This window comes from Rissa tridactyla, chromosome 2 (genome assembly GCF_028500815.1).
Source record: "Rissa tridactyla isolate bRisTri1 chromosome 2, bRisTri1.patW.cur.20221130, whole genome shotgun sequence".
NCBI lineage: Eukaryota > Metazoa > Chordata > Aves > Charadriiformes > Laridae > Rissa > Rissa tridactyla.
The window spans coordinates 154,836,552-154,847,477 of record NC_071467.1 but is presented as its reverse complement, the minus strand read 5'-3'; the positions used below and the strand labels follow the sequence as shown (position 1 = coordinate 154,847,477).

Sequence of the window (10,926 nt, the reverse complement as noted above, 5' to 3'; positions counted from 1 at the left end):
TTCCTTTTCCTACCTGCCCCTGAACATCTGGCATGGTTTTCGGATGCCACAGCAGCAAGATATATCCAGGAAGGGATGAGAGAAGCAAGAAGAGAATGAACTGAGCTCTAGGCCTTTGGGGTTCCCTGTCTGAGAAGGCAGACGTGGACCAGACCCTGTGACACAAACGTGCGAGACGATGGCAGAAGTAACTCTATTCGCTTATTCTGCATTCACAGACGGTGCTGCGTTTCTCACCCACTTCAGCCTTTTGAGCAACAGCTGAGCGTGACAGGGCAGGCCAAGCCGCCTTCCGAGAACCGGGCGGTGAGACACCGGCACCCTGGAGCCAGATTCCCCACTGCAGCCTCTGTCAGAGACGGGTGGGCGCTCCCACCCGCGCATGCCCAGCCCCTCTCCGGGCATGCGGCGGGGCTCACACGCGCCTGCCGGGCCGGGCGCCCCCTACCAGCGCAAGGTACACCCCGGCTCACCCCGCAGAGACCAGCCCCGCAACGCGGGACCCTGCCGGTAGCCCCAGCAAAGCTCCGGCCGCCGGAGATCTCCCGCGGAAAGGGCTGACCGGGGCAACCGCAGCTCCACATGCGGTGTTACTCCGCCGCTACGGCGGATGAGTTAACTCTTCCCGGCAGAACTCCCTCCCCCCTCCGCTGCCGCCCAGCCGAGACGCCCGCCATGTTCCCCGCATCGCCCCCGCCTCAGGCGCCGCCGGGGGCAGGGCGCCGAGGGGCCGCCCGCCCACTCAGCCTCGCGCCGCCTCGCACCACCTCCCCCCGCCCCACCTGCCAACCGCCTCCGAACACAACCGCCCTGCCCGCCGCAACGGCCGCCGCTCGCCTCCTCATTGGCCCTTCGGCCTGCCCGTCAGCCGCCGCTCGTGCAGGGGCGTTGGAGGGCGGTGCCGGGCGGTGCCGCGCAGCCCTGTCAGCGGGAGCGGGGAGAGGAAGCGGCGGCGGGGAGAGCGGCGCGGCGGGCGGTGATGTGAACACTGCATTTCTCCTCCGCTCTCTCCTCACCGTTGAATTTTTTTTTCCCGGGCTTTTTCACGCGGCCGCCCACTGCCCTCATTTTTTCTTTTCTTTCCTATAGAAATATACCCGTCTGTAAATACACGCCTACACCGGTTTGGGGTTTTTTTTCGAGTTCTTTTTTTTTCCGCAGAGGCCAAATAGTCGATCCGGCGGAGCGCGTACCTCGAGTAGCCGGGCAGAGCCCCGCGGCCAGGGGCTCCCGCAGCCACCTCGCTCCGTCTCGCCCGCCGGTGCCGCCCCCACAACAGCATGGATCACCAACCCAAGTTCTTCGAGAACCTGTCGGGCACCGGGAAGGCCATCGGGGTGCTGACCAGCGGCGGCGATGCCCAAGGTATCCGCTCACGCCGTTCCCTCCGGGAGCGTGTGGGGAGGAGGAGGAGGGGAAGAAGAGGCAGAAGATGAGGGAGTGTGTGGGGGGGAGGAAACTGCGGGCGCGGTGGGGAATGGGGACAGCGGAGAGGGAGGGTGAGGAGCCCCTCGGGGGATGGTATGAGGGAGGCAGGAGCTCGAAGGGCCTCCCAGGCGGGCAGGGCGCCCATGCTGGGGAAGGAGCCGGTGGGTGTAGCAGCGCCTGCCAGAAGGGAGCAGGAAGCATGGGCCGCCCCGGGGCGGCTGCGGGAAGCCGTGCCGGCACGGGGCACATGGTAGTGGAGAGAGGAGGGGTGTCTGGGAGTGGGGCACAGCACATCGCCGTGGTTCTCGGGATCCTCTTTCCGTGCTGGCCTTCGAGCTGCCTCTCTTACTATGATAATTTAAAAGAGAAATGATTTTTGCGCGGCCTGGGCGCCTGAGCTGCGAACATACCCTCATCCTCCTTCCCTGTCTCATCACACTTCCTCTCAGCCTGCCTTGGCAGGGAAGAGGGTAGAAACGCTCCAATAACTTTTTACCACCAAAATGTCTTCGCTCCTCGGGAGATGGTGGGGAGAGGCGAGTGAGGAGGGAGGGCGGATGGCAGCTGTGAGCGGGGGAGGAGGTCGTGCTGCCTTGCACGGCGGGTGGGAGGCTGGCTGCACTGCTGGGGCTCTGCTAGCCCTCGCCTCGTCTGCTTTTCACTTCGTTTTGGCACCAGGAACGCTTTTGTGTTCCTACCCATGATTTAGAAAGCTCACATGGTAGTTTACTCCCTAGCTCCGTAGGAGTATGCTGGAAACGTGTTTCACCTCCTTAAGTCTCCTCAGCGTAGAGAGAGTCCTGGCTACCGGACAGAGTGAACAAAAGACCTATAGACATTAAGATTAGGAGGAAATAAAAGAGTTTTGATCGCAGTAGACTTAGTCGTGCAGTCATGTTTTCCTACACTTTTGTTTCCCCTTTTATACCAGAAAATCTCATATATATTAATAGCTGGAAGTTTCAGTTAATTAAGATTTCAAATATGCAATGCTCCATGCTATTTGAGCGGACTTTTGCTCTGCTTTTGCCAGGAGAGTTGTGTAGTGATGATTGATTTTAGCTCCTTCCCTTAAATTACGATTTATTTTTATTTTTTTTTTTTTTTTTGCCGTGAGTCTCTCTAAAGTACTATCACTTAAAGAAGAAACGGCACTCATTCGCTTTTGTGACGAGAATGCGGAGGGAAGCCCCTCTTCCGTGGTTGTACGGGCTCGGTAGTTTCATGACCATTTTCACCAGCTTTTTACGTGGGCCCCCACGGGTGGGGCGTTCCGCCCGGGGTGCGAGGGGGTGCCTGCGGCCGCCTCTCCCTCCTCCCCTGACTCTCCGTGGGGTGGCGGCGTGCGTGGACCGGTGTCTCCGCGCTCCCTCCCGCCGCCGCTGTGTACGTGATCCGCTGCGAGTCGCTGCAGATTCCGCCTCTTTGCGTCATCCGGGCCGGGAGAAGCATCCTCCCTCCCTCCCTCCGCCCGCTGGAATAACGGGGAGCCCCGGGGTTTACCTGGGATTATCTGAAACTCTTTCTAGTCAGGGGCGGGAGGGATTTGATACCAATCGGAGAGGAAAACGTTGCAGTTTCGGAGAAAATGCAAGTTGATGCCCGTAAATGGCTTATCTTTTTGCTTCTGGGTAGGGTTACGCTTGTTCAAGTTTTATCTACAGTTTGCCCTCAGTGTCACCAGTTCCACTCTTCAGTGATCCTGGGAGGGACCATGAATCAAGGCATCTCTGTTTTAATGGTCTCGGCGCCAAATAGCCATTTTAATTTTAAAGTGTGACAGGGCACTGCCTCAAGCGTGTTCAGCAAGAGGCTGAGCCCTGCTGCCCGCTTCCGCGTGGCTGGACATTATATAATGCCGCAGCAGATGTATCTCTTTTCATAAAGTATTAATCTGCTCTTGCCACTATGTGAATGAAAGCATTTAAAGGACTTGCAGTATCCACGGGCAACATCTAGACTTCATTATCTGTCAGACCGCAACTGCAGCATGTTTGCATGGAGGGATAAAAAGTAACAGCCTGTGAAGGTTGCTGTCTGAGGAGTGAGGTTGTCACAAAGACCAAACAAAGTAAACTGGATGCCTTCCAAGTCGTTTTGTAGGCAGCATTGTCCTAACTCAGAAGAACAAGGAAAAAAAAGAAAAACACATTTTAGAACTTGATCGTTTCACCTGCGTTACACAACACATTTGAGGTTCATAACCCTTACTATCTCGGTAACAGTATAGATGTGTAAAACATGCAACCTCAGGTCTGTTTGCATGTTAGCTTAGGAGTTAAACAAGGGACAGAATGAGTCATGCTCTGTCAAGGTCATTTGCCCTCTGTAGGGCAAATATGCGAGAGAAGTGAAGTTGTGAAGTATAAGCAGAAGGAAATATGCTATTACTGCAGAGCTGTTTGAAAATGTTCAAGCAAACTGTAAGTGAGGCAAAACTACTAACTCTGAAGTAGGCAAAAAAAAAAGTTAATAGTCTCCTGTTTTGGTTTGGGGTTTTGTTTGTTTGGTATTGGGTTTGGTTGTTGTTTTTTTTCTATTTGATTAGTTAGATACTAAAAAACTTCAGAATATCTGTAATGCAAACTAAACTTAAAGGAAATTGAGTGGAAAGAACACCTATTAGTGCTCCAGTAAACATGGAATCTTTGTATCAATAGGTGCCTTGATTTAGATTGGGCTGTAAATCTTAGCCTACAACAAAATATGCTTGAAATTACTTTAAAACAGTGCCTTTGCTCTTATTGTACTTTTTAACAATTTAGAAGTAGCATTATGTAAATTCTACAAGCCTTTCTATTTGTAGGACATACTAAGTTTTAAATTGCTTCCTCACAATTGTGGTATTTCCTTGCAAGGTTGGTTGGTTGTTTTTGTTATGTTTGTAGTTTTTCTTTTTTTTTCCTTTTTACTACCTGTGCAATATTAAAGACTATAGAATGTGTGTATGTCAATACTGGAACTATTATGGTTTTAGTCACCATATTTTTAAGCACAGGTATATTCTTTTGTTTAGTGGAGTTAAAGAATTTATCAGTGATTTATTTCACAGGAGAAAATATTTATATTTTGTGCACTTAATGTATGTAGGTATTAAACTTGGCAGTCCATCCCTTTAGCTAGCCAGCTCTTAAATCGTTAAGTAAAACAAGCACTTTCCACCATAATCACAAGTACCTTGAGAAGCAAAAGAAGTTTTGACAATTGATTCTCAAGACTTACGGGTTAGCTCAGTTTCTGGACTATTTGTAAATTGTAGTGGTTGCAGCTCAGAAAGGTGGACTAAACAAATGGGTTTTAAGTCATGCTTCTGTCTGCACTTTGTGGGAGACTCTGGCCATGGTCTGCTTCAGGTAGTGAAATACGCTGATTATATTTTATGCTGGTTGCCAGTGGCTGCCACAGACAATTTTGGTTGCCGTAGGTCACTTATCTTCATACAGCCTCCAATCAGACTGCTTATTCTAGGACCATGATAGGTATGGCTCAACAGCAGGAACAATGTCATCTGAAAGCTTCTGACAGAAGACGATTGTGTACTGTTAGGGAACGATGTGTTTGTGGCTACTTCAAGCTGTTGCCCAATTTACTGGCTGAAGATTATTGTCTTTGAATGTGACAACATTATTTTTGAGATAAACTCAAAGATTTAGTGTTGTGGAAGACAGCATAAGTAAGGGACTTAGGAATTACATGGTAATAGTCTGGAATATCATAGTCCATGACTGATGAAGTAAAGATCTACATATCTCTATGTTTGAAACATTGCAGGCTTCCCAGCATTTCAAGGCATGTACTGCTCTTGTCCTGGTATCTTACACTGGAAGAAGAAATCTTGCTAACTGAACAAAAAAACCCCAACTTTGACAACTTGCAAATCAAGCAAATATTGATCTTGGAAATAGCTAAAAAGAACCGTATAGCCTTTTGGATTCAATAGTTTTGGAATACTACAGACCATGACTCTGTAAGCAAAGATCTACACACTTGTGATGTTCCTTGGAAGCATTACAGGCTTCTGAGGAACATCACAAGACATATGTAATATGGTAGCACAGATGTACTGATCTTTTCCTGGTAGGGTATTATGAAAAAAGAAATTTTGCCACTGAACGAACAAAATAAAATAAATAAATACCCCCCAAAAGACAGCCACCCACCCACCCCTCCAAAAAAAACCAACTAGCCCAAACCAAAGCAACCCACACTCCTTTTATGTCATCCAAATTACAGTTTGTTAACTTTTATGTAATTTGCAGATCATCACAAGGAATTTTTGAGTTCTAGCCCTCCAAAAAGGCACCTTTTCTAGCCAATAATAGTGTTTATGTGTATAATCATGTATATAAAATACATATATAGGTGTCCATATATATATTATAATATAATTTGTATGTAAAATTAAGGAATGTAATTATTAATGAATGAGTGTAACTGTTTCAATGTATTTAATATTTTGGAGGAACCGCTTCTATAATTAGTGTATTCTATGATTGAAACTAGTCCCTTAAGATATTTTTTTAAATTTTGAAGAAGGAGATATATACTTAGTCTAGGTAGTGTAATATATTGTATACATTTGTGCAGTAGAATGTTCTGATCTAATAGTGTTACTGTTTAGAAAAATTGTATAGTATTTTCTTCAGTTATCTAGAATCATTATTGTGATTATATGCAATAAAATCTGTTATGTAACTAAAACTAAATGGAACAAACCCAAAATGTTTTCTTAATGATTTGGTCAGTTCTTGTATTTGACTGCTTCTCATCTTTCCTTTTGAAGATTGTATGCTCTTACATCATTACTGATATATCCATTTACATACTTGAATAAAGTCTTTCTGTTTGGTAATATTTAGACATTTTCCTTAGTTTGTGTGTCTTGTTATATAGTCTTTTAAGTCTGAATCTTTGTTCAGGGTAGCGCTTAAACATATCTGCTAAGTCATTAAGCATGCATTAAAGCCAATGTTTATCTTTAAAATTGGTGGTACTTAAGTATTTCTTGATGCTTGTCCAACATGCATAGTTTTGATTTTTTCTTTTATATGGTTAGCATTACAGTTATTTATTTAAAGGCCTGTCTAGCTGACTAATATGAGTAAAACTTGGCTTAAACACAAAGTAGAGTTTTAATTTTATTCAAACTCATCTGTTGTAGTGGTGCATAGTGGAACAGGATGTAGGCATGGGAGAGGAATACTATTTTGGGGAAGGGAGTGCCTTTAAAATAATTTAAAGATTTCTGCAGTACTGTTTGTAACCCTGATATGAAAATTATTGCTTTCAAAGACAATTGAATAGACAATATGAAGAAGGACAGTAAATTACCAACTCTTAAATTAATTTCAGACATTATGTAAAGCCATGTAAATAGTTGCAAATTACTTAATCTTTGCTGAGTCTAAAAGCACAAAATATATCTTTTCCTCTGTCAAAGGCAAAAGGAAGTGGTAACTCAGAAAGATTTTAAATAATTCTTACATTATTAAAAAATACTGGTTTTACTCGTGGCTTACTTTTGAAGCTGCTATTCTAATCCTATACGTTTATCAGGCTATATTTATTATTCAGGACTAAATCCACAGTTAACCTGGTAAATCTCTTTTTCAGTAATAAGCATATAATTACATTTCATAGTTATTATGGTAATTCACAAATACCATTGTAAGACTCCACAAAAAATCAAATACAACATTTTGTTAGACAAGTTCCACAGAGACTTCATGAAATTCTCTGTATTTACATACTTTAATCACTGCAAGCAGTGTAATGAGATTTAGATAGCCAACATGTATAAATCTAAAGCTTTAGTGTTTTAACTGTATTTTGTAGATATCAAATTATAACACCTTTCAGTCTTCAGCTCTTCTGAAAAGTAAGCCACTTCTTTGGGAGTTTGCCAATAAACACCCGAGTCCCTTTTCTATATTAAGAGATAAAATATACATCACCAAATAATAACAAAATGTATGTTGCATAAACTTATAAAGTTACAATAGTGGTATGGAGAAGGTGCTTTCTGTCTAATTTGTGGGGTTTTTCCTGGGCTTTTGCCCTTTCTTACAGGTAACTTATAAACTTTACCAATTTTTCATGTAAGACACATGGAAACTGGAAAGTATTCAATAAGAAAGTATGTGGCTGTAATATGAATATATTCACATGTAAAGAATTAATGGATTTGTCATTTTGATAAATAAATGCTGATATTTTACACTGGTTTAGAAGAAGTATGAACATTAAGCCAAATCAGCATTTGTAGGCTAATATATACATAACAAAGGTATGGCAGATCTGGAGAATTTGTAATGAGAGCAGAGTAACTACCCTCCTTTAAAATACATGGATGCATGATCAATAAAGCAGAAATCTGAGCAAGAAGCAGATAAGACAAGTATGTGTCTTTGGTGGACATACGAGTGTTTATTTGTAATGTTTTCCTATTTTATTATATATTTATTTTTGCTAACAAAGTATTCTGCTTTAGCCTGTTCGGATCACAGATACTTCTTCTTTATTCTAATTAGATATTTGGAATACAGAGACCTAGTGCTGAATGAGACACCGGAGTCTTTATAACCGAACATATATTAGATCCCTGAAACAGTCTTTAGTGTTTTTTTCCTCAGGTGCCAAATGGGAGAGGTGACAAAGCTGAACTTCAAAAACAGAAGGTTCTTAAAAGGACAGTTCTGAGTAGTCCTCACCTGGTGAGGATGAACTTTTTCCCTTCAGAAAATGAACCTTTTAGCTGTTCTTCTAGAAATCCACAGCCAAATGGATAATATAAAAAATTGTTTTTATCTCTTTATTTTAGAGATAAAAACACAAACAAACTCTACAAACAATGACAACATCCCCCCCAAAAAACAAACCAAAACCCAAATTACCAAAAAACCTCTCTACCCTCCAACCAACAACGAAAAACCAAACCCCCCCCACGTGTTGAGCATTAATAGAAGCAAGCTGTGGACTTTGATGAAAGGAGTAGCTTGTGCTTGTGTCTTCCCCGTTTAAGGAAAATGGCAGTGCTGTGAAGAGCTGTCAGTTTTATAAAGTCAAAGGTCTTTGTCTCAGCTTTCCAGGGGATGATGTGTGGGAGGCTGGTGGGCGGGGGTGTTCTTTTTGTTATGAAAATCACTGTTTCGCTGAGGAGATAACTGTGTAGTAGATGTGTTTTAATCTGAGATTTAGCATGTTAACTTTCTTTTCAGTACAGCCTGTCAGATGAGAGCAGAGAAATCTCTCTTTGGCATCACCCCGTTCCAAAGCTGTGCTTTTAGCTGTCTTGGCATTTGAGAACTTTTTCCAGCTCTGCCACAAGGCAAGGCTGACTCTGGCTGAGAGAATTCTTGCTTTTATTTCCTAATACAGAACTGATGTGAAAACACTGTTACTCATAATTTAAACCTTAAGGCTAAGGGACATCTATACAAAAAACAAAGCAACTTTTGATTTTGTCAGACTTTAATTTTTTGTTTCGTGTTGGGCAATTTCAGGGACTTTCTGGTATGTTCCTAGTTAATAAATCTTTGAGAAGATTTGTTTAGTCTCATTCTTTATTCAGACAGGTAAGCTGTTATAGCTTAGTATTTTTTCCAGTAGTGGTGGATAGTGTAGAAATAGATCCTTATGGCTCACTGTGTTGCGGGTCTACTCACAAGTTACTGACTTTTTACATCTCCGGACAGGTAAACACTTAACTAGAATTATGTCAAGCAGCAGAGCTGACACAGTACTTTGCTAATTTGATATTAAGTGCAACAGATTTAAAGATTTGGTGCCCAATATTTTGTATCGTCATGTTTCTGGCATCCTTTTTCAACTGATGTGCCGAGGCTATTTCTTTCAGCGTAGCCTAATAACTTTTTCTGTCCTCATGCTTTGCATAATCTCTTGTGACTGTTTAAGTGGTATGGAAGCAATTAGTTTATTACTTTTGGGAACTCCCCGAGTAATGAGTAAGGTAACACAGTATCTGAAGGAATGGGTTATAACAGAAATTCATTTGATCCATATAGAGGTGCCATTTGCTCAGGAGGTTAAGTGGTTGACCATTGGACTTAATTGTAAGATTTTACACTAGTATGAATTGTCAGATGTCTGTGAGCAGAGAATTCCAATGCGAGATTGCAATTCTGGGAAGCAAAGTGGCATTTAGGCACTCTTCTGTCAAATGAGTCCATGCAGCATTTCTTGTGTTAATTTACTGCTACTTCTATCTTTTTAAGTGGGCATCCGTCCATGTCAGGAGCTTTGGCTGTGATCCCCACAAAATACTGTGTATACGTTACTGTGGAAAGCTCTAGAAAAAGAACTGTTACAAGTATAATTTCTCCTTTGGAGAAGCTAAATTTTAACTGGCTGAATGTTTTACATTTCAAATAGAAAACTAAACATTGTTGTGAAATGAATTTACTTTCTGTTTTAGTGGCTGTTACTTTTACAATGCTGTTTTACAATCAGCAGCAATTTAATCTCTGCTTAACACACATACTGGCATCCACATAATTATTGTAGCAAAGCAAATAGTCTACACCCTTCATATTCATGGGCTGATTGCACTGTCATTAAGCAAATTTCTGTTTTAATAGATGCTAATCATTGTCTTTGTTTAGGAATGAATTCATTTTCCTTTTTATTAAAGACACTGAAAATTTATAGTATACAAAAAATATTGGATAACCTATGACAACATGACTTTGCTTTTTCTTCCCAGGTATGAATGCTGCTGTGCGCGCAGTAGTACGCATGGGGATCTATGTAAAAGCCAAAGTGTATTTTGTTTATGAGGTTAGTTTTTGTTTTATTCATTCTGTATTTGTCTTCTGACGATACTTGAGTTTTTGTGGAAACCTCATGTAGATTGAATAGTATAAATTAAAAAATGTTGTAGATGTCATTACCTTTCATCATATCAACATTTTATTTCATATTTTTTGTTTTTGTGAAAAGTACTTTTTACCAGGTATGTGCTAAAACTATTTAATTTAAAAGTAATTGTTTTAATATATGGAATTCTTCATGTGAAGCTTGAAAGAAGCTTAAAAATACTGAGAAAACAAAACCAAAGGTGGTTGTCACCCTGCAGTGAGCTATGCATTTGTGTAGATGTTAGATTTTTGGCCCAAAATATTGTACTTTATAAATACCTTCCTAAACCTAGTTAAATTACTAATTCTTAACCCTTTGACTTTCTCCCAGTTCATTTTCCTAGGGTATGATAAGGATGTGCCATTGTCCTCGTATCACAGATCATCCAACTTGTTTTTGATAAGAGTACTGTCAGGCTGGTGCCAGCTTTCCTGGCTTATAGGTAGAAGGTTGTAAGCGAAAATACTCCAATCAACAAACTTGTAAAAAAAGACCCCACCAAAAAAACTTTGTCATCAGTGGTGTGTCCAATGATCAGAATTTTGTGGTTGAAGCTTATGACTGCGTGTGCATGAGGATTCTTAACTTCTGTAACAACTATTTGATATGAAAAAATGATGA

At 42.1% G+C, this 10,926-nt stretch overlaps 1 protein-coding gene across 3 annotated transcripts in view; it reads left to right on the top strand.

Annotated features, from left to right (window-relative positions):
* The first annotated feature begins 915 nt into the window (after positions 1-915).
* Positions 916-10,926, top strand: part of PFKP (phosphofructokinase, platelet) — a 47,716-nt gene continuing 37,705 nt past the window's right edge. For 2 of the 3 annotated variants that reach the window (XM_054192145.1, XM_054192146.1), the window contains exons 1-2: positions 916-1,365; positions 10,151-10,224. In XM_054192145.1, the coding sequence (XP_054048120.1) occupies positions 1,281-1,365; positions 10,151-10,224 (159 nt within the window). In that variant the 5' untranslated portion in view covers positions 916-1,280. The remainder of the gene's footprint in view (positions 1,366-10,150; positions 10,225-10,926) is intronic. The other variant, XM_054192143.1, reaches the window with a different exon arrangement.